Here is a 24,881-nt window from a genome sequence, read left to right on the forward strand (position 1 = left end):
GCACATGAAAGGGTCAATTCACCGGCATCACCGCACACACCAGACAGTATGAAAACAATATAACCGCCCTTTTTACATAGCCACAATAATTTTATGCCATATTCATCCTGTCTTTACTTATAAGTATTCAGTTTAGAAAACCCATCTTCTTGTACAGTTAAATTATTTGAGACAATTCTATTGCGCAGAGAGACCCTTAATTTGAATGGAACCTTGTAGTGCTGTTTCCAGTGCTGATGCCCTCTTAGACCTCTTTCACTGATACAAATTGCAGACATCAGTGGTTTTCCACGTACTGTAGTGACACCATAGAAGCATGCTCTATTTCTGTCTGTGATTACAGATATCTCACACACACTATAGTCTATGAAAACTATGTGTGGTCCATGATATTTACAGAGATGCTCTGGATGCCAGTTTTCAGCCTAGCAGTGTCCATGAAATATGTTTGATGCGTGGAGGGCAAAAATGGACACATGGATCAAACACAGATTCTTCACAGACATCTTGAAAGATAAACCACTGACCATCTTGTCACGGGTATCATCACAGACACAGACATGTGAAAAAGGTCTTACAACTAGTGATGAGCGGCAGGGGTCATATTCGAATTCGTGATATTTTGTGAATATTTTGTAGAATATTCGCAAATTCGAATATTCGTTATATTCTACGATTTTTTTACTAGAAAAATCGGCAAGGTAATGATCGTGTGTAATACGCAAATTTTCGTAATGCGAATTTTTATTGCGAATTTTTCAACTTACAACTATTATACAATGAAGATTATAGCACTATATTAGCTAAATTGCTCTATATTCTTTTTTTTTTTTTTATATTCGCTATATTGCTATAACTTAGTTTTTTCAAATATTCGGAATATTCTAAAACAAGAATATATAGCAATATAGCGAATATTCGAAAAAAAACGAATATAGAGCAATTTAGCTAATATAGTGCTATAATCTTCTTTGTCTAATAATTGTAAGTTGAAAAATTCGCAATAAAAATTCGCATTACGAAACAACACTACTCCTAAAGTCAAATATACTGCAGCCTTCTCATTGGCCCACAAGCTAGAAGCAGGGAGGGATCATGTGTACTGATTAAAAAAAAAATTGAATATTCGAAATTACGAATATATATCACTATATTCAAAATATTCGCGAATTTTCGAAGTACCTATATTCGCAATAAAAATTCGAAATTCGAATATTCGTGATCAACACTACTTACAACCAGGTTTCCTCACAGATTAAAGATAATCACAGGGGGACACTTTGTGATTTTTTACCTCTTTATACCATTATTAATCACCTTAAAATTGTAAAAGTCCTCCCAAACATCTAATTTTTTTGTTGTTCGTTTTGAATTTATGCATGAAATAAATATAGTTGGCACATAAGGCAGGTGATAAGTGCATTTTAACCCTTTAATGACAAAACTAATATTATCTGATTGTCCGGTTTCATGATATTAATGAACTATCTGCAAGATAGGTCATGAATATCAGATTAATGTGAATTCATCTCCAGCACCCCACTGATCAGCTGTTTAAAGGGGCCACAGCATTTGTGATAGGCCATCAATATCAAAGTCCCGCAAAACCCCTTTAACTGTATTTTGTAATTAGTCTGAAAACAGGAAAAGAGACAAAGTAAAAAATAAAACAAAACAAGTACGCATCTGTTCCCCAGCTGCTGCAGTGCAACTACTCAGCCGGTCTTGGCTTACTTTGCAGCAGCAATGATGTGCAATGTTCTCTACATATAAGCATCATTGTTGAGGACAGTGACTGGCTGCAGCAGTTACATGGATGTATAGCCCATTTAGCATTCCATAAAGCATGCCCATTTCTGCTAGACATCTAATTGGCTTTAGTTTCTATGATTTTATTTTCTTTGTCCCTAATCTATCACCAGAACTTCATAATTCCTTCTTCACCATGGTCCAATTGTTGGAAGCTTCAATATATGAAAAAATATATGGTCATAATAACATATATTAACCACTTCCCGACCGCCCATAGGATATAAACGTCCTATGGACAGTTGTTCATCTCTAAATGGACGTTCTAAAAGGTCCATTTAAAGATGGCAGCTGCACGCTAATCATGCAGCTGCCAAGCGGGGGCCCCTCTGTCAGTGACAGCAGGGTACCCCAGAGAGAAGGCAGGGACAGTTCCCAGGTGTCCCTGCCTTCTAGATTGCTGCATACACAGCGCTCAGTGAGTGCTGTGTATACAGATCAGGAAGCACTGTGACCGCCGGAGTCAGGAGAGTGCAGGAGCTGTGAGGTCTTTCACAGACCACGATCAGCCCTGCACTGAGCCTGTACAGCCTTGTATTCTGCTTTACAGCCTCTCTGGGGGGTGTATTCCCCCTGTAACTGGGGCTACTATGTCAGCCCCAGTTACAGGAGAAATCAATAGTGGAAAAAAAAAAGTGAAGTTAAATGTCCCCCAGAGGTCTTGTATGACCTTATGGGGGACGCAAAGTATAAAATAAAAAAATTAAGTATTTTATAAAAAAAAATGTAAAAAAGGTTTCGCATATAAAAAAATATATTCCCCAATTAAGTAATAAAAAAAATTGAAATAGAAAGAAAATAGACATATTTGGTATTGCCGCGTCTGTGATGGTTGGCTCTATAAATATATCACCTGTTCCACCCTGTCCGATAAACACCATAATAAGAAAAAATACATATGGCCGCGTCCGTATAGACCGGCTCTAAAAAAAATATCACATGACCAATATCAGTGAACACTGTCAAAAAAGTTAAATAAAAATTGTGTCAAAAGAAGCCATTTTTGTCACCTTACATCCCAAAAAGTGCAACACCAAGTGATCAAAAAGGCGTATGTCCCACAAAATGGTACCAATAAAATCGTCACCTCATCCCGCAAAAAATGAGCCCCTAAATAAGAAAATCGCTCAAAAAATGAAAAAAAATTAATCTCTCAGAACATGGAGACATTAAAACATCATTTTTTGTTTCAAAAAGGCTATTATTGTGTTAAAGTGAAATAAATAAAAAAAATATACATATTAGGTATCGACTCATCCATAACAACCAGCTATATAAAAATATCACATGACCTAGGCCCTCACAGGTACACCGTAATAAAAATAAAAGATTAACAGTACCAAAAAAGTGCAACACCAAGCGATCAAAAAGGCGTATGCCCCGCAAAATAGTACAAATCAAACCGTAACCTCATCCCACAAAAAAATTGACCCTGACTAAGACAATCGGTCAAAAACTAAAAAAAGCTATGGCTCTCAGACTATGGAGACACTAAAACATCTTGGTTTCAAAAATGCTATTATTTTGTAAAACTTAAATAAATAAGAAAAAGTACACATATTAGGTATTTCCACGTTCGTAATGATCTGCTCTATACATGACTTAACCCCTCGGATGAACGCTGTGAAAATAAATAAATAAAAACTGTGCTAAAACAACCAATTTTTTGGTCACCTTGCCCCATAAAGTGTAATAATGTACCCAAAAATGATACCAATAAAAACATCAACTCTTCCTGCAAAAGACGATTGGCAGAAAAATAAAAAGAATATGGTGTTCAGAAAATGGAGACACAAAAACATAATTTGTTTTCAAAAATGCTTTATTATGAAAAACTGAAACAAAAAACTAAGAAAGTAAACATATTTAATATCATTGCATCCGTAACAACCTGCTCTATAAAAATAGCACATGATCTACCCTGTCAGATGAATGTTGTAAATAATAAAAATAAAAAACAGTACCAAAACAAAATCACAAAAAACGCAATATAGAGCAATTAGAAATCATATGTACCCCAAAATAGTACAAATAAAACTGTCACCTTATCCCTTAGTTTCCAAAATGGGGTCAATTTTTGGGAGTTTCTATTGTAAGTGTGCATCAGGGGGGTTTCAAATGGGACATGGCATCTAAAAACCAGTTCAGCAAAATATGCCTTCCAAAAACCATATGGCGCTCGTTTTCCTTCTGCGCCCTGCTGTGTTCCCTTACATCAGTTTACGACCACATGTGGGGTGTTTATGTAAACCCCAGAATCAGGGTAATAAATATTAAGTTTTGTTTGGCTGTTAACCCTCGATGTGTTAAAGAAAAAAATGGACTAAATGGAAAATCTGCCAAAAAAGTGAAATTTTGAAATTTCATCTCCATTTTCCTTTAATTCTTGTGAAACACCTAAAGGGTTAACAAAGTTTTAAAATCAGTTTTGAGTAACTTGAGGGGTGTAGATTCTACAATAGGGTTATTTATGGGGGGGTTTCCACTGTGTAAGCCCCCCAAAAGTGACTTCAGACCTGAACTGGTCCTTAAAAAGTGGGTTTTGGAAATTTTCTAAGAATTGCTTCTAAAATTCTAAGCCTTCTAACGTCTTAAATAAATAAAATGACATTAACCGGTACAAAATGATGCCAACATAAAGCAGATATATGGGGAATGTTAAGTAATAAATATTTTATGAGGTATCACTTTCTGTTTTAAAAGCAGAGAGATTCAAATTTAGAAAACAGTAAATTTATTCAAATTTCCATTAACTTTTGGATTTTTTTTATAAATAAAGGTAAAACATATTGACTTAAAGGGACACTGACAGGCCAAAACAGCATATATAGTTAGATATATCACATTACAGGTCTTATACAGTCTTTTAAAAGCATATAAGTATCCCCTTGGGCAGATTGCTGACAGGAGAAGCAGGTTATAAAACTTTATATTTCGCTCTTTATAAGGTGGACAGGGGGGATACTTATATGCTTTTAAAAGACTGTATAAGACCTGTAATGTGATATATCTAACTATATATGCTGTTTTGGCCTGTCAGTGTCCCTTTAAATTTACCATTAACATGAAGTAAAATGTGTCATGAGAAAACAATCTCTGAATGGTTTGAATAAGTAAAAGCGTTCCAAAGTTAATACCACATCAGATTTGCAAAATTAGGGCTGGTCAGGAAGGGGGTAAATGGCCCGGTCTGGAAGTGGTTAAGGAGCTACAGTATACAATGGAAGTAAGAAATTTGCCCACATAAGGAGATATGAAACAATACATTGACATGATAAATATTTTTGAGACTATCAGTAACTTAATATGGTGAAAGGTGGAAAAAAAATTATACTGAATGAACAAAAAGTAATAAACTAATGTGACTATTTTCTCAGTTCTTTTTTATTTCATTTTGTTGTAAGTTAACTATTTTTCTAATACTATTAGATAGATTTTTTTTATCATTTAGCATTTGGCCCATAAAATAGCACAAGGACCACCAAAGTGGTTTTCTCACTTTGGAGAGAAAGTTCTAAAGTGTTTTAGCACGTGTCGAATGTGTCCCAGTGTTACTAACCTAGTTCTGTAAGATATTTTGCATTATTCTCTTGGTACATTGGATTATTTATTTAATGAATTCATCTCACATTCCTTTGCTGTGCATTACAGCTCAACAAGATGGGAATATCACCAAGTGGCACGAAGCTTATTTCCAAAAACCAAGACCATATTTCACAAATGAAGGTTTTCCAAATCCATCTTGTCCAGAGGGAACAAACCGTTTCTTCAGCAAACAGGAAGTATATGTCATTGGAGCTGACAATACCTGTATGCTACAGGAAAATAAAGAGAAATTCTGCAATGGACCTCTGAAGCCAAGGAAACAGTACTTGTATGTTTCTGTTTGTAACAAAGCAAAAACTTTAATAATTTTTATTATGAAAGCTGTATTTTAAATAGCCACATGATACGTGTTTGATGTGTATGATATAATTGTTTGTTCAAGTGAATGGGGGTTGCATTAGGACAAAAGGGGTGTTTCTGGTTAAAGTCATTCCTTCTTTTTAATCTCATACAACGATATAACAATCTATGAATGCAGTTTCAGCAGTGATTATGTCTTTTCAGTTCATTGAGACACTACTAAATAACACCAATGTGAATTCTGCCTACATAAACATTACTCAGGTTGATTTCTCATTGATTTGCATTAAGGCTACATTCACATAAACGTATTTTGTTCCTGTGTCCATCAGTTTTTTTTGCGGATAGGATGCACGCCCATTCATTTCAATGGGTCCGTATCCGTATGTCTGTTATGTAGCCGTGCAAAAAATAATAGAGCATGTCCTTTTCTTGTACGTTTTGCAGACAAGGATAGGCATTGTTACAATGGATCCGCAAAAAAAAGGATGCCATACGGACGTCATCCGTTTTTTTTTGCGGACTGCAAAACACATACAGTCGTGTGAATCTAGCCTCAAGAGAATGTGTCACCAGAAAATTACATATTGTTTAAATCGCCTTTTTATGTTTAAAAATACCTTAAATTGTGCAGTTTTCAAACTTGACACTACTTGTAATAATATGCTGATATTTCCTGTTCTGTACAGTAACTTTTCAGTAGCCATCACGTTGCCATCAATGACAGGATTAGGGTCCATTCACACGTCCGTTTTTTCTTTCCTGATCTGTTCCGTTTTTTGCTGAACAGATCTGGACCAGATCTGGACCCATTCATTTTCAATGGGTCCTGGAAAAAAACGGACAGCTCAATGTCTGATTTTTTTCAGGACCCATTGAAAATGAATGGGTCCAGATCTGGTCCAGATCTGTTCAGCAAAAAACGGAACAGATCAGGAAAGAAACAACGGACGTGTGAATGGACCCTTAAATTGACAGATATCACATCTGCATAGATAACACAGCATCTGCTTTTTACAATAACTGATATCATAGCTTATTTACAGAGCATGCCTAGAAACATTTCCTGTAGAAGTCAGTGAGGTTCTACCTATAACTAGAGTTGAGCAAACACCTAGATGTTCGGGGAGTTTGGACGAACTTTAAAAAAAAGTCAATGGGGACCCGAACTTCACTTTATTATTTTCCGTTATAACATGGTTATAACGGAAAATAATAGTATTAGCTTTTTCAGATCTGAGTTTTCACCATCGTAAAAACTCAGATCCAACAGTATATTCTAACACAGAGGCGTTCCCATGGTGATGGGGACACTTCAAGTTAGAATATACTAAGAACTGTGTACATAACTGCCCCCTGCTGCCTGGCAGCACCTGATCTCTAACAGGGGGCTGTGATTCGCACAATTAACCCCTCAGGTGCCGCACCTGAGGGGTTAATTGTGCGGATCTCAGCCCCCTGTAAGAGATCGGGTGCTGCCAGGCAGCAGGGGCCAGACCCCCCTCCCTCCCCAGTATTAAAATCATTGGTGGCTAGTGCGGCCCCCCTCCCTCCCTCCCCAGTATTAAAATCATTGGTGGCTAGTGCGGCCCGCCTCCCTCCCTCCCTCCCTCCCCAGTATTAAAATCATTGGTGGCCAGTGCGGCCCCCCCACCCCCACCCACCCCCTATTAAAATCATTGGTGGTTAGTGCGGCCCCCCCTATTAAAATTATTGGTGTCCAGTGCGGCCTCCCCTCTCCCCCCCTAATTAAAATCATTGGTTAACAACCCCCCTCCCCCCCATCATTGGTGACAGCGGAGCAGCAGTTCCGATTGAAGTCCCAGTTTAATCGCTGGGGCTCCGATCGGTTACCATGGCAGCCAGGACGCTACTGCAGTCCTGGCTGCCATGGTTACTTAGCACTTTTAGCAGCATTCTACTTACATGTGCTGTCTGTGGCCGGCCGGGAGCTCCTCCTACTGGTAAGTGACAGGTCTGTGCTATAAGCAATGCACCGCACAGACCTTTCACTTACCAGTAGGAGGAGCGCCGGCCGGCCACAGACAGCGCATGTAAGTATAATCCTTCTCCGGATCCGTCTCACAAATGCTTTCAGTCACATCAAAATCGGCGGATCCGGCGGGCAGTCCCGACGACAGAACTGCCCGCCGGATCACACTGCCGCAAGTGTGAAAGTAGCCTAAAAAAAGTTTTACATAAAAAAGCTTATTTTAAAGGCCCCTTTTCATTGGCCAACAATCGGGGCAATGATCGGGAAGGAGCATTCCTAGGAATGCTCATTCCTGATAATTAGTGTTGGTCGAGCACCATAGTGCTCGGGTGGTCGGGGGCTCAGGCTGTACAAATCAGTATAATAGAAGTCAATGGGAGAACCCGAGCATTAAACCAGGCACCTGGGTGCCTGGTTCATAGGAAAAGGTGAGAAATTTATGGAAACACCACCAAAATTGTTTGGGAACAGCATGGGAAGGATGTCTGGATGCATCTTGGACTCCCAGGTTGCTGCTGGGAACAATGTTGTCCGAGTAGTACGCCACTTTTACAGACTGACAATAATACGCAGAAAACCGAAGATAAAATCGATTTTAGAGGAAAAATTGTTAGGAAACATTCTTTCCTGTATATTTACTTGTATATAAAGTGCAAGTGCTGGCAAAAATTACAAGGAAGAGGCACTCCGATGCAACCTGTATATCACATAAAGGAGGGCTTTATACACATCCTTAAAAAATTATGATTGATGGCCTGCTGGTGACCCTTAAAAGCATTTGGAGCAAGGGCCTGCTGATCTGACCATCTAAAACATTATGGGCGAGTGCCTGCTGCCGCTTTGCTGACTCTAGATAACCTGGGCCCGATTGCACGTCCCCGTGACAGCGACGATCCATTCAGATGTCTGCCCTATTAAGTTTCGATATTATTGTCAGCGCAAACAATTGTAACTATGGGTAACCGGGAATCAGTGTTTGATTCAGGAGAGGGAGCCTGAGAAATGGCTACGGCTACCACATCCAAGCAAGGCAGCATGCGCGCAAATTGCCTATTAGGTATAATTAGGTGAGGGCCTGTAGGTGAGCTGACCCTGTAAAAGATTGTAGGTGAGGACCTGCTGGTGAGCTGACCCTCTATCAAATTGTAGGTGAGGGGCTGCAGGTGAGCTGACCCTGTAAAAGATTGTAGGTAAAGGGCCTGCTGGTGAGTTGACCCTCTAAAAAATTATATGCAAGGGCCTGCTGGTGAGTTGACCCTGTAAAACATTATATGCGTGGGCCTGCAGGTGAGCTGACCCTGTAAAACATTATATGCGTGGGCCTGCAGGTGAGCTGACCCTGTAAAAGATTTTAGGTGCGGGCCTGCTGGTGAGCTGACCCTGTAAAAGATTTCAGGTGCGGGCCTGCTGGTGAGCTGACCCTGTAATACATTATATGCAAGGGCCTGCTGGTGAGCTGACCCTGTAAAAGATTTTAGGTTTGGGCCTGCAGGTGAGCTGACCCTGTAAAAGATTGTAGGTGAGGGCCTGCTGGTGAGCTGACCCTCTAAAAGGTTGTAGATGAGGGCCTGCAGATGAGCTGACCCTCTAAAACATTATATGCGAGGGCCTGTAGCTGAGCTTACCCTGTAAAACATTATATGCAAAGGGAATATATGCGAGGGCATTATATGCAACGAATAAGCATATTGATATGATGGAAGAGGAGAAGGATGAGAAAAGGAAGATTCAACCTTATACCCTTGTTTATGGTGAAAGGGGTGCATGGGAATACAGTGTATTCAGTACATTATAAACAACACATTTAAAGTGCCTTTATGTTCAGCCGCTTTCCTCTGGTGGAGTCGAAAAGTCATGGTCAATCCAGGCCTTGTTCATTTTTATAAGAGTCAACCTGTCAGAATTTTTAGTTGACAGGTGGATACGATTATCTGTTATAATGCCACCAGCAGCACTAAATATCCACTCAGACAAAACGCTGGCAGCAGGGCAGGCCAGCACCTCCAAGGCGAAGAGCTCCAGTTCGTGCCACATGTCCAGCTTAGACAACCAGTAGTTGTAAGGCACTGAGGACGCTGACACGGTCTGCTATGTACTCCTTCACCATCTTCCAAAATTTTTCCTTCCTTGTGACAATAGGCCATGCATCATGGTGAGGGTGCTGGCGGGGTGTCATGAAACTTTCTGAGGCTTTGGAGAGCGTTGCCCTGCCTCTGTTGGAACTGCTGTGTGTTCCCCTTGTCTCCCCTCCTCGGTTGACCAAGGAACTACGGACCCTGCCGCCAGCGTTGTCAGATGGAAATTTTTCAACAAGGATCTTCTGGTATTGCACTGTTTTGCTTGTCCTCTCCACGAGAAGAATGAGAGATGAGAAGTTCTCTTTGTAGCAGGGGTCGAGAAGGGTGATCAACCAGTAATCCGTGTTGTCTAAAATGCGTATAACGCGCGGGTCGCTGGAAAGGCATCATAACATGAAGTCCAACAGGCAAGACTTCGCTGTTTCCATCAGGAGGATCACTCTCAATCTCCTCATACTCTTCCTCCTCTTCTGCCCACCAACGCAAAACAGATGGAATTAAACTTCCATGGGTACAACCCTCTGTAGCGGAGGCAACCGTCTCCTGCTCCTCCTCCTCTTCATCGTCCAATTCGCGCTGAGAAGACGAACTGAGGTTGGTCTGGCTATGACCCTATGTAATGTCTTCCCCCATTTCCACCTCTTCCACATGCAAAGTGTCGTCCTTAAGGCCTCTTTCACACGACCATTTTTTTTCCCGGTTAAGGACCGTTTTTTTGCGTTATGTATATGGCCCGTATACGGAACTATTCATTTCAATGATTCCGCAAAAAAAACTGAAGGTTCTCTGTATGCATTACCTTTCCATATTTCCGTTTTTCCGTTCTGTTGAAAAATAGAACATGTCCTATTATTTCCCGCAAATCACGTTCCGTGGCTCCATTCAATGGGTCCGCAAAGAAAACGGAACACATACGGAAAGGCATCCGTATGTATTCCGTATTTGTTCCGTTTTTGCGGAACCAACTATTGAAATCTATATGCCATACGGAAAAACGGAACGTAAAAACGGAACAGAAACGGAAACACGACGTAAACAAAAAACGGAACAACGGATCCCTGAAAAACGGACCGCAAAACACTGAAAAAGCCATACGGTCGTGTGAAAGAGGCCTAATTGTGAGCAGCGAGCATTTGAGTAGACACAGAAGTGGGATGGTTACGCTGATAATAGCGTTATCGCCGCTCTCCATCTGTGTTGATTCCTCAAAGTTTCTTAAAACCTCACAGAGGTCAGACATCCATGCCCACTCCTCGCTTGTGAATAGCGGAAGCTGACTGGAAATGCGACGACCATTTTGCAGCTGGTATTCTACTACTGCCTTCTGCTGCTCACAAAGCCTGGCCAATATGTGGAACGTCGAGTTCCAGCGCGTGCTCACATCGCACAACAGCCGGTGAGCTGGCAATTTCAAGCGCTGCTGCAGCATTGACACACTGGCTGAAGCTATCGATGACTTGCGGAAATGTGCACACACGCAGAGCACCTTCACCAGTAGCTCAGGCAAATTAGGGTAGGTTTTGAGAAACCACGTAACCACTAAGTTTAAGACAAGGGCTAGGCATGGGATGTGTGTGAGCTTGCCCAGCTCCAAAGCCGTCACCAAGTTACGGCCATTATCAGACACAAAAACAAAATGGCTGCACACCGTTATATATACAAACAATAGGCTCTATTGTTTGTATATATAATGGTGTCCAGCCATTTAGTTTTTTGTAATTATGTTTGCTTCATGGATATGCACCTATGATTCTGAAGGTTTTAGTCTAAATTTTCTTGCATTATCAGACACAACCATGCCTGGTTCTAGGTTGAGTGGTGAGAGCCACAGCTCAGTCTGGCCTCTTATCCCCTGCCACAGCTCTGCGGCGGTGTGCTCTTTGTCTCCTAAACATATCAGCTTCAGCACAGCCTGTTGCCGCTTCCCCACTGCAGTGCTACACTGCTTCTAGATACCGACTGATGACTGACTGGTGCTGCACATGGATAATTCGGAGGTGGAAGTGGAGGAAGAGGCAGAGGAGGAGAAGTGGGGGTTGGAGCCACTAACATAGGTGCTGGCGGAAACCCTGATCGACGTAGGGCCCGCAATCCTTGGCGTCGGTAGCACCTGTGCCATCCCAGGGTATGACTCACTCCAGGCCTCCATAACATTCACCCAGTGTGCCGTCAGGGAAATGTAGCTTCCCTTTCCGAAATCACTTGTCCATGTGTCCGTGGTCAAGTGTACCTTCCCAGTAACTGCGTTGGTCAGGGCAAGTGTGATGTTACGGGACACCTGTAAGGTCGGCACGGAACACCTTGAAAAATAGTGGCGGCTGGGGACTGCATAACGCGGGACGGCCGTCGACATCAGGCTGCAGAAGGCCTCAGTGTCCACAAGCCTAAATGGCAACATTTCTAGGGCCAGTAATTTGGAAAGCTGTGCATTTAGTGCTATGGCCTATGGGTGGGTGGCTGGGTAATTGCGCTTGTGTTCAAATTTCCTGGGGTTAGGACATTTGGATGCTGCGCTCGGACACGAAGGTGGATGTGGTCGCTGATTGTGCTTGCGAAGGTCCAGGTGCAGGGCTTAAGGCATCCAGGCCTGCGTCTTGGACAGAGGATTGTCCAACACGTAACACCGGGGAAGAGGAGGCAGTGGTGTGACCTGCAGACACAGATTGTGGACCCAGGCTTTCGGCCCACCTATTATGGTGCTTTGATGCCATGTGGCTGATCATGTTGGTGGTGGTGAGGTTGCTAGTGTTCACGCCCCTGCTCATTTTTGTATGGCACAAGTTGCAAATTACAATTTTTTTTGTCGTCTGCACTTTCCTCAAAAAAGCGCCAGACTTCGGAACACCTATCCATTGGCAAGGGAGATTTCCGCAAGGTAGTGCTCCGCAGAACAGTTGCGGGCCTGTTTGGTGTGGCCCGCCTTCTCCCTTTTGCCACCCCACTGCCTCTTTCAGCCTGTTGCGTTGCTGCAGATCCCTCCCCCTCTGTACTGCTGTCCTCGATAGGCTTTCCACCTTCCCAGGTTGGGTTAGTGACTTCATTGTCCACTGCATCCTCTTCCACTTCCTCACTCTACTCATCCTCCTGACTTGTTGACCTAACCACAACCTCAGTGATTGAGAACTGTGTCTCATCCTCTTCATCAACCTCTTGAGACAGTAATTGCTGTTAAGTTATTGGCAACTGGGTCTCATCATCATCCACCTCATTAAACAGTAATTGCCGTTCCCCACCGTCATCTTCTTGTGACTGTGGATGCTCAAGAGTTTGGGAATCAGGGCACAAGATCTGTCCCTTTTCAAGCGTGCTTGGCAAGAGGGGCAAATCAAGGAATTGCGAGTAAAAGAGGTCGTTGGAATATCCAAGTGTGGGGTCACTTGTTTGGCCAGACTCTCCATGGTGGGAGGAAGGAGTATCAAGACTGGACTTAGTGGAAGACAGAGTGGTGCTTAACTGACTGGAAGCATTATCTGCTGCAATCAAACCGACCACCTGGTCGCACTGGTCTAACTTCAAGAGTGGTGTCCTGCACCGTCCTGAAAACTGGGACATGAATCTAGGTATCGGGGATGACAGTTTTTTTTTGTGCTCTGGCAGCAGGCACAGTTTCACCACGCCCAGGGCCACAGCCTCTGCGTTCCCCATCAGCATCATGGCCACTGCCCCGTCCCTTACTGCTCGCCTTCTTCATTTTAAATGTGATATATGCTTGAAAGTATGTCACACGTACAGTAGCATAGGATTTGGAAGTGTATGCTCTAAAAAATTTAAAAAGGTATTTGGGATATGGAAACGTCACACAGGAGATATCTCGCACATAATATCAATGCTGTTACCAGTGGCTAATAAAAAATTACAGGGAATGTCACAGGTATTTGGGATGAGGAAATGCTATTTACTAGAGGTACCACCAGTAATGTTACTGTCCAAAGCGTCTACGTAAAAAGAACACTGTATGTCACAGATAAAAATTTTAGGCGCACACTTTACACTGGAGATGTGGCACAGCTAATCTCACTGTCCGCAGCGGACACCGTCTATTGAAAAAGTACACTGGATGTCAGATATTTTTTGGATATGGTACAAAATTTACACAGAAGATGTGGCACAGATAATTTAACTGTCCGCAGCGGACACCGTCTACGGAAAAAGTACACTGGATTTCACAGATATTTTAAGGATGCGCACACTTTACACAGGAGATGTGGCGCGGATGATTTAACTGTCCGCAGCGGACACCGTCTATGGAAAAAGAACACTGAATGTCACTGATATTTTAGGAATGCGCACACTTTACACAGGAGATGTGGCACAGATAATTTAACTGTATGTAGCGGACAACTTCTATGGAAAAAGTACACTGGATGTTACTGATATTTTAGGGATGCGCACACTTTACACTGGAGATGTGGTGCGCATAATTTAACTGTACGCAGCGGACACAGTCTATGGAAAAAGAACACTTGATGTCACTGATATTTTAGGGATGCGCACACTTTACACAGGAGATGTGGCGCGGATAATTTAACTGTCCACAGCGGACACCGTCTACGGAAAAAGTACACTGGATGTCACTGATATTTTAGGGATGCGCACACTTTACACAGGAGATGTGGCGCAGATAATTTAACTGTCCGCAGCGAACACCGTCTACGGGAAAAGTACACTGGATATCACTGATATTTTAGGGATGCGCACACTTTACACAGGAGATGTGGCACAGATAATTTAACTGTCCGCAGCGGACACCGTCTATGGAAAAGTACATTGGATGTCACTGATATTTTAGGGATGCGCACACTTTTGACAGGAGATGTGGCGCGGATAATTTAACTGTCCGCAGCGGCCTATTAGACGCTATTTAGTGCAGGATGCGCTAAAAATATATATTGCTGCTGTCACACACAATAGTCCTTAAAAGGACTTTTGGGTCTCTGAAAAGATTTTCCCCTCCTATGCTCAGCTCTCCCTGACTATGGCCTCCTGCACACGAACGTGTGCTTCCGTTGCCGTATTGCGGACCGCATTTGCGGATCCGCAATACACAGGCGCCGTTCCGTGGCCATTCCGCATCACGGATGCGGACTAATTCACTTAAATGGGTCCACAAATCCGGAGATGCGGAATGGTGCGGAACGGAAGCACGGAACGGAACCCTACCAGAGCACTACTTCCGTGGGTTTTCGTCCTGTACTTTCGTTCCGCAAAACGATAGAACATGTCCTATCCTTTTGCGGAACGGACAGATCACGGACCCATTAAAGTGAATAGGACCGCGATCCGCTGCGGCTGCCCCACGGACGGTGTTCGTGCATTGCGGCCCACATACTGTTCGTGTGCAGGAGGCCTAAAACTGAGCTGAACACGTGTCATCGGGTGCTTTATAGCACCCAATGACGCGTTCCGGCCAGCCAATCACTGTAATGCCAGTAGCCAACATGGCTACGGCATTACAGTGCGTGCCAGTACCTCCCTGCACATTTATTGGCTGTGTAGGAGCCAAGAAACGTGCGGGGAGGAGAATCAAGCATTGCGCTCGAGCACATGGAGTACTCGGCCGAGAACCGCCATGTGCCGAGCATCGAGATGCTCTAGCCTAACAGGTGTTCGGCCGAGCATGCTCAATCATCACTACTGATAATCACCAAGTTATTGACCATATGCTTGTTCATGAGGTGAAGGCATTGCTGGTGGAATATTGATCTCTCATCCCCATATAGGAGAGGGGATTAATGCATGTAAATGCTACTCTCACCTCCTCTGATAAGCAGATAATTATCAGGAACGGATTGTTTGTTCCTGACAATTGCCTGCTGTGTAGGCCTGTGTAAAGAGGCAACATTTAGCTTAAAAAAGTGAAGATCTTGTGTACAGGTGAAACTCGAAAAAATTTTATATCGTGCAAAAGTTCATTTATTTCAGTAATGCAAATTAAAGGAATTGGATTAATGCAGCTTAAAATTAGAATTTTGTGAAAAGGTTCAATATTCTAGCCTCAAAGTGTCACACTCTAGTCGGCTAATTAATCCATACCCCCTGAGCAAAGGGTACCTCAAAATTGGGACTTTGGGGTTTAATAAGCCATAATCATCCAAATTATACCAAATAAAGGCTTGAAATATCTCACTTTGCATGTAATGAATCTATCACATATGTTAGTTTTACCTTTTAAGTTGCTTTACTGAAATAAATGAACTTTGCACGATATTCAAATTTTTCGAGTTTCACCTGTATATACATTTCTCAACATTTAAATTGCAACAAGAAGGAACATCATGGAATTATGGAAATCACATGATTAATAGACCTGTTAATGATAAGCAAATGATAATAAAATAGAAATAAAAAATTAAAACTAGCTCAATTTATTCAGTATCGAGTATGAACACCGGATGCAGAAATAGTTTTGCCACTTCAGCAAATAGCATTTATTATGCAGAGAAAGTTTCCATGGTCACGACCACCCTGCAGTCCAGCAGCATGGCTGTGCTTGTACACTATAGGAAAAAGCTCCAGCTTACGTGAGCTCCCACGGTTCCGGCCACCAGAGAGGCTGGCATTTTTTCTTATAGTGCACAAGCACCACCACTACTGATGGATTACAGGGTGGTTGTAACCATGGAAATGAGCAGTGTATAAAGTGATGGAAAAATGAATCCAGCCAGCAAAGGAAGCAATATGGACAATCACAATACATTAGTAAGTGCCTTGTATTAACTTTCTATACATGATAAATGGATGCAGACAGCACACATATAACATTAGTGTGCTGTCTACATTTTTTGGCGGCCCCATAGAAATGAATGGGTCCGCATTTGATCCGTAAAAAATGCTAACCCAAAATCTGTTTGCGTGCATGAGGTGTATACATATGTACATAGCTCTCAGTCACTGATAGTTGACTGGTGGCATCTTAAAGGGGTTGTCTCACTTCAGCAAGTGGCATTTATCATGTAGAGAAAGTAAATACAAGGCACTTACTAATGTATTATGATTGTCCATATTGCTTCCTTTGCTGGCTGAATTCATTTTTCCATCACATTATACACTGCTCATTTCCATGGGAGCTCACATAGACTAGTACCGTTTCCTACAGTGTACAAGCACAGCCATGCTGCTGGACGGCAGGGTGGTTGTAACCATGGAAACTTTCTTTGCATAATAAATGCTACTTGCTGAAGTGGCAAAACCCATTCAACACATCTTGGCATGTTATCAGTAGGTTATTAATGGTTGTCTGAGGAATGTTCTGCAAGGCTGAATGCACTTGGGCATGCAAATCATCAAGATCCATTGCTGACAGCTCCCTTTGCTGTTGCCAACCAATGACGTCCCAGATGTAATCGATGGGACACAAGTCCGGAGACACTGCAGGCCATGGTAGCATGTTTAGACCATGCAGGCTTATTTACAGGCCTTACATTGTCCTGTTGAAAGACAGCTTCTCTGACACTCTTGAATCCCTAGAGTAGGAATAGTGTGATGTTGCTGAAGACCTCTTCATGGCGTTGCCCAAATCTCCTACTATTTTGTTGCAGGAATCTCTGCAATTTAAAATCTGTTTCATTCACTGACATAGAGCTTGCAGAAATCCATATGCTTATCAAATGAATGAAACTAATTTTCAGTCGCAGAAATTTCTGCAATTAAAACCTGCAGTGTGGGAATGCACCCTTACTGGCTTCCACTCTGGGGTATTCACATCTTAATCATTTTAATTAACCACTTAAGGACCATGCCAATTTTCATTTTTCCTTTCTTGTTTTTCCCTCCCTGCCTTCCAAGACCCATAACCTTTTTAATTTTTCAATGTCATATTCTTATGAGGGCTTATTTGCTGTCATATATGTTGTGTTTTTTAATGGCACACTGTAATTTACCATATCTTTTATTAAAAATCTTCTTTGGGTGAAAAAAAAAATCAATTCCACCATAGTTTATTTTTTTTTTATTGCATTCACCAAACGCTAAAAATGACACGATGACAGTATTCTGCAGGTCAATATGATTATGTTGTACCAAATTTGTATGGTTTTTATTATGTTTTTCTATTGTTGTTTTAATTAGTACCATTTTTAAGTACAGATGACTTTTCAATCACGTTTTATTACATTTTTGATGAGGCAAGGAAACTAAAAAATGTAGCATTTTTATTTTTTTCCATTGCGGCATTCACTGTGCACAAAAAAATCTTTATATTTTAGTAGTTCAGACACTTTTGGATTGGGCAATACCAATAATTTTTTTATTGTTTATTTTTATGTGTAGAATTGGGAAATGGGGGGTCATTAGAATTTTTTATATTTTTGTGTTTTTATTAGTCGTGAATGGGAACCTGTTTTGTGTTTGAAATGCGTAGACTGCAGACTGTATTTCCTGTTTTTATTGATTTTAAGAAGCATTGAAGCTCTACTTTCCGAATATTTAGCCAAGAATTGAAAGACATTGCTATACTGTCTTTATGGTTTTTCCTTAAATAATGTGGATTTATTCTAGTTTAATTATTTTCTTAATTTTCCAGGTTTAAATTTCGAGCCACAAATACTAGAGGACAATTTACCGATTCTGAATACTCTGAAGTCGTAAAAACCTTAGGTAATGAATGCAATTATGTATATTAGCTTGCAGGTAGAATTTAGTCCTTAAAGGGCGTCTGTCAGCAGATTTGTACCTATGAAACTGGCTGACCTGTTACATGTGCGCTTGGCAGCTGAAGGCATCTGTGTTGGTCCCATGTTCATATGTGCCCCTATTGCTGAGAAAAACAATGTTTTAATATATGCAAATGAGCCTCTAGGGGCAATGGGGGCGTTGCCATTACACCTAGAGACCCTGATCTCTCTGCCATGTTTTCACTGACTGGCCCTGTCAATTAAAGTGGGTGCAGCAGTTGCAGATAAAGTGAAGCCACTATGTATAATGGCAATGCCCCCATTGCTCCCAGAGGCTCATTTGCACATATTAATACATCATTTTTCTCAGCAATGCAGGCACATATGAACATGGGACCAACACAGATGTCTTCAGCTGCCAAGCGCACATGCAACAGATCAGCCAGTTTCACACGTACAAATCTGCTGACAGATGTCCTTTAAAGACCAAACACCACAGCTCTGAAATGTTGATATAGAACAGTCTTCTGTTTGCTATTAATTACCTGTACATTCATTTTGCTATAGATGAATTCCAGCCATTTTTATTTGTTCTAATCGTTCATTATATAATGTTGTGTTGATTGTGGCTTGCAGAAGTCATTCAAAGCCTAATTTTACAGCCATACATAAAAATAGATTTCTCCATATAATAGAAGAGCCTGTTATCACCCAGAGAGATTTTCCAGCATAAATTATCCTCACAGTTAACCCAATCGAGATTAATATACATCTCTCAGAGATTATCCCCAGTCAATGATGCTTATGAGACATCAGCATTTGCATAGTCTCTTTCACTGGTGTGCATCAGAGGGAGTACCCATGACATACATAAAACAGCTACCCATTATGGTTTTGACTTTTGCCAACTAGGACATATGGGCCTGGTATTTTTTACCCTCCATCCCCTTTTCATGACCCTTATGGCCAATTTTCATCCCTCTTGTGTGATAAAAACGGGGGAAGCCTTGCAGATACCTTTGCAATCCAGTAGAGGATGGAGCAACCAGGGCTAGGCTTTCCCAGGACCTCTTAACAACCATAAAGTCTACTTCTGCAGTATGTATGCCCCTAGTTGCGTACTGTATAATGTGTAAAAGAGTGAAGACTTTGCACTCAGACTAAAGGTGGTGTTTACAGTATGAATGCCCATATTTTTTTTTTTTATTCTAAAATGTGCTTACCTGTTGGAAAAATGTTATCTTTATATATTAATATATTACACTGATTTCCAGAAACATTGAACTCTATAGTATTTAATGTTTGGCAAAAAAATATGTGCCCTTTTAACAATCTTCCTGTGGCACAGTTTTACTATGACTCTTCTCACTATTCTGGAGAAAGACTGTCAAGTACAAGGCCATTTTACAGATGTTTCATAGTACATCAAATGCATTTTAGTGGTGTTTTAAAAGATAGTGAATCTCATTGCCAGTAACGGAAAGAAGCCAATGATCGCAGGTGATTTGGTCTGCTCTTCAGTGGAGGAGACTGCTGCATTTATATACAGAAATCTTCTCCACAGTATGGGAGGAGTGATCGCTAATGCCATTGTCCTTCCTCATACAGACTCATTGTTTGCCAGCAGCAGAGGCTGTTTACATAGCACTATTTGCTGCTGGCAAATGATAAATTATGGGGGTCATTTATTAATCTGAAATATGCTTAAATTAGGTGAATTTTCCCGCTCATGCCAGGTCTAAAATTGTTGGTGTGGCATGGTATGGGCGGGGAAGGGGATGGGCCAGCAGGCCCATCTCATTTACCATTTTCTATGCCTGTTTTAGATGTAGAAAAAGGTCTAAATGTAAGACAGCTCGGAAACTTGTAAATAACTCATGAAAGAATAAAGTTACGTTAAAACCAAGCACACCATTTTCTTGTGAAATTCCCAATAAGTTTGATGTGTCTTATGACCCTCTTCCTATTGAAAAAACAAAAGTTGGATTCAAAATGGCCGACTTCAAAATGGCCGCCAGGGTCACCACCCATCTTGAAAAGTTCCCCCCCCCCCACATATACTAATGTGCCACAAACAGGAAGTTAATATCACCAACCATTCCCATTTTATTAAGGTGTATCCATATAAATGGCCCACCCTGTAGAACATTTCCTATTTTTGTCAGTATCACAGACAAAGATAGGACTGCTCTATTGAGGGCCAGGCATTCCAGATCGCAAAATGGACACGGTCGTGTGCATGAGGCCTTATTCGGAATCTTAATATGAAGAGTAGAAATGGAACGAGGGGCACTCAATAACTAGAGGCGTATGGACATTAATACAAACGAGCAGGTATTAAAAAAGTCACTCTTTACTTGTAAAATGGCATTTGACATAGAACATAGGATCATACAAACATAAATCCATAAATCAATAAAACATCAAATCAATATAAATCCATAAAACATTAAAACAATAGAGCATAGTGACCTCTAAAGAGCCTCCTATCCTTGGTTCAAAGAAACGTCTACAGAGCTTCCTATTCTTAATACCTGCACAAAGAAAGGCTCCTACTAAGCATATATTGTGCTCATATATTGTGCAGTCTCTGTTAAGTTTATATTAGGAGCCTTTCTTTGTGCAGGAATTAAGAATTGGAAGCTCTCCTACTCTTCCAATACAGTTTCCTTCGGTATTGGGGGATACCGAGAGGTGTGCACCAGTCCATATTCTAAGACAGTAGGAGAAGCCGCTTATAATTTCTAATAGCCTTATTCTGAATCTTTTTCAACAAAACTATATATAAATCTGCTCAGCTCCTCAGAACTCAGAGTACCTCACAGTGCTAATTCATGATAAGATCATGAAGGATGTGTTTGATACCACTTGGAACCAAAGCTGGATTACACAATAGTTATAATCAGATTAGCCTACTATTTTCTGGGTTGACTCTAGACTCTTTTCCCCTTTGCTTCTTTTTATTTCCTTGTCTCTGTTGTGTAGTTTGCCTTGTCTACTTTAAGTATGCTATGACACTATTAAGTTGTCATATCATTTCATTTGGTCTATAACTGTGAGTATATTCCTTTCAATTGATGCAGTTGTTTGTACTCATACCTTTTGATGTTTTGCTCATTCAGCACACTTTGTTAGTGACTGACTGTGACATTTCTAGAGTGTTCATTGATAGATGCTTGGTGTTAAATTATTACATTCACTTTTGAGCACTTTTGTTCATTTGCTTTAAACTGTAAAACACATTTTCAGAAATGAGTTGAACAAACAATGATGCAAAAGCACAGATTGTCTTAAGATGTGGTGCTTTGAGTAAACCACTCAGGATTAAAATGTACACTTTTATAGTGCTGTCCTCTTACTTCACACTCACATAGTAGTGACTAAATGACTAGAATACTTGTTACATTAGACAACATAAAAAGCCTGAAATTAGCCTATTTTTCTTCAGACCATTGAAAGGTTTAACTTTAGTGGATAGCCAAAACTTGTGAAACAATTTATCCAACTACACAACTCTGCTAATTGTTTGCCATCTGCTGTATTGTGGAAAAGGAACCTTAGGGTTGTATTAAACTAATGCCTCATTCACACAGTCAGTGTTTGGTCAGTGATTTCCATCAGTGATTTTGAGGCAAAACCAGATGCGTCTCTAAACACAGAACAGGTGCAGATCTTTCCCTTATACCTTGTCTGTGGAGGCTCCAATCCTGGTTTTGGCTCACAATCACTGATAGAAATCACTGACCGAAACACTAATGTGTTCTACAGTGTTATTATTACACATAGAATTGAGGGATATACAATATGCATGTAGCATTTTAGTGGTTAGTGAGACTTAATCTGACCAGAAGCTCAGCCATATCACCCCTTCCCCCTCTTCACTACACTGTGTCTGTTTGTAAGATAACTGGCTGCAGAAGTAGCCTCCCTCTCTGCCCTGCGGATTGCTAATCCCTCACCCCTTATTAATGCCCTACCTCCATTCACTATTCAAAAATATAAAAGATCAGTGGGAAATTTACCCCTGTGCTCACTAATGGACTTCTTTGTTTAACCACTTTCCGTCCGCCCATAGGATATAAACGTCCTATGGGTGGATCTCTATTTCTGAACGGACGTTCCAGAACGTCCGTTCAGAAAGTGCAACTGCACGCTAATCGTGCAGCTGCAGATCGGGTTGCCCGCTGTCAGTGACAGCAGGGCAACCCAGAGAGAAGGTAGGGACAGTGCCCATGTGTCCCTGCCTTCTAGATCGCTGCATACACAGCGCTCACCGAGCGCTGTGTATGCAGAGCAGGAAGCGCTATGCGCTTCCTGTACCGGCCCGGCGGTCATGTGACCGCCGGGACCGGAGAGTGCAGGAGCTGTGTGAGGTCTTTCAGAGACCTCGATCAGCCCTGCACTGAGGCTGTACAGCGCTGAATTATGTTGTACAGCCTCTCTGGGGAGTGTATTTGTTCTGTAACTGGGGCTACTATGTCAGCCCCAGTTACAGGAGAAATCAACAGTGAAAAAAAAAAGAAAAAGTGAAGTAAATGTCCCCCAGAGGTCTTGTATGACCTTAAGGGGGGACAAAAAGTGTAAAAAAAAAAAAAATTAAAATAAAGGGTTGAAAAAATAAAATAAAAAAAAGTTTCACATGTAAAAAAAAAAAAGTCCCCAAGTAAGGAATAAAAAAATAAATAATTAAAAATAGAAAAAATAAAATAAAATAGACATATTTGGTATTGCCGCGTCCGTAAAAACAAGCTCTAGAAAAATATCACATGACCTAACCCCTCGGGTGAACACCGTAAAAAAAAAAAAAAAAGGTGTCAAAACAAGCAATTTTTGCCACCTTACATCACAAAAGGTGCAACACCAAGTGATCAAAAACGCGTATGTCCCACAAAATGGTACCAATAAAACCGTCACCTCATCACGCAAAAAATTAGCCCCTACATAATAAAAACTCTCAAAAAATAAAAAAAACTATAGCTCTTAGAACATTGAGACAATAAAACATCATTTTTTTGGTTCCAAAAATGCTATTATTGTGTTAAAGTGAAACAAATAAAAAAAAGTATACATATTAGGTATTGCCGTGTCTGTAAAAACAAGCTCTATAAAAATATCACATGAGCTAACCCCTCAGGTGAACACCGTAAAAAAATAAAATAAAAAAAAAACTGTGTCAAAACAAGCAATTTTTGTCACCTTGCATCACAAAAGGTGCAACACCAAGTGATCAAAAACGCGTATGTCCCACAAAATGGTACCAATAAAACCGTCACCTCATCTCGCAAAAAATGAGCCCCTACATAAGAAAATCTCTCAAAAAATAAAAAAACTATAGCTCTCAGAACATGGACACATTAAAACATAATTTTTTTGTTTCAAAAATGCTATTATTGTGTAAAACTTTAATAAATGAGAAAAAGTATACATATTAGGTATCGCCACGTCCGTAACAATCTGCTCTATAAAAATGTCACTTGACTGAACCCCTCAGATGAACGCTGTAAAAATAAATAAATAGAAACTGTGCTAAAACAACCAATTTTTTGGTCACCTTGCCCCATAAAGTGTTATAATGAATGATCAAAAAATCATATGTACCCAAAAATAGTATTAATAAAACTGGCACCTTATCCCCTAGTTTCCAAAATGGGGTCACTTCTTGGGAGTTTCTACTGTAAGGGTGCATCAGGGGGCTTCAAATGGGACATGGCATCTAAAAACCATGTGGAGTTCCTTTGCTTCTGCGCCCTGCCGTGTGCCCATACAGCAGTTTATGACCACATGTGGGGTGTTTCTGTAAACCGCAGAATCTTGGTAATAAATATTGAGTTTTGTTTGGCTGTTAACCATCGATGTGTTAAAGAAAAAATTTGATTAAAATGGAAAATCTGCCAAAAAAGTGAAATTTAAAAATTTGATCTCCATTTTCCTTTAATTCTTGTGAAACGCCTAAAGGGTTAACAAAGTTTGTAAAATCGGTTTTGAATACCTTGAGGGGTGTAGTTTCTACAATGGGGTCATTTATGGGGGTATCCACTATGCAGGCCCCACAAAATGACTTCAGACCTGAACTGGTCCTTAAAAAGTGGGTTTTGGCAATTTTCTTAAAAATTTTAAGAATTGCTTCTAAACTTCTAAGCCTTCTAACGTCCTAAAAAAATAAAATGACATTTCCAAAATGATGCCAACATAAAGTAGACATATGGGGAATGTTAAGTAATAAATATTTTATGAGGTATCACTTTCTGTTTTAAAAGCAGAGAAATTGAAAATTTTGAAAATTGCGAATTTTTTAAATTTTTGGGTAAATTTGGGATTTTTTCATAAATAAAGGTGAAATATTTTGACTCAAATTTATGACTATCATGAAGTACAATGTGTCACGAGAAAACAATCTCTGAATGACTTGGATAAATAAAGGCGTTCCAAAGTTATTACCACATAAAGTGAGATATGTCAGTTTTGCAAAATTAGGCCTGGTCA

General features: G+C 40.7%; 1 protein-coding gene across 3 annotated transcripts in view; it reads left to right on the forward strand.

Annotated features, from left to right (window-relative positions):
- PTPRQ (protein tyrosine phosphatase receptor type Q) overlaps positions 1-24,881 on the forward strand; it is a 538,157-nt gene that overhangs the window by 431,145 nt on the left and 82,131 nt on the right. For all 3 annotated transcript variants that reach the window (XM_040408443.1, XM_040408453.1, XM_040408462.1), the window contains exons 51-52: positions 5,461-5,683; positions 18,308-18,381. In XM_040408443.1, the coding sequence (XP_040264377.1) occupies positions 5,461-5,683; positions 18,308-18,381 (297 nt within the window). The remainder of the gene's footprint in view (positions 1-5,460; positions 5,684-18,307; positions 18,382-24,881) is intronic.

Source organism: Bufo bufo, chromosome 1 (genome assembly GCF_905171765.1).
Source record: "Bufo bufo chromosome 1, aBufBuf1.1, whole genome shotgun sequence".
Taxonomy (NCBI): Eukaryota; Metazoa; Chordata; class Amphibia; order Anura; family Bufonidae; genus Bufo; species Bufo bufo.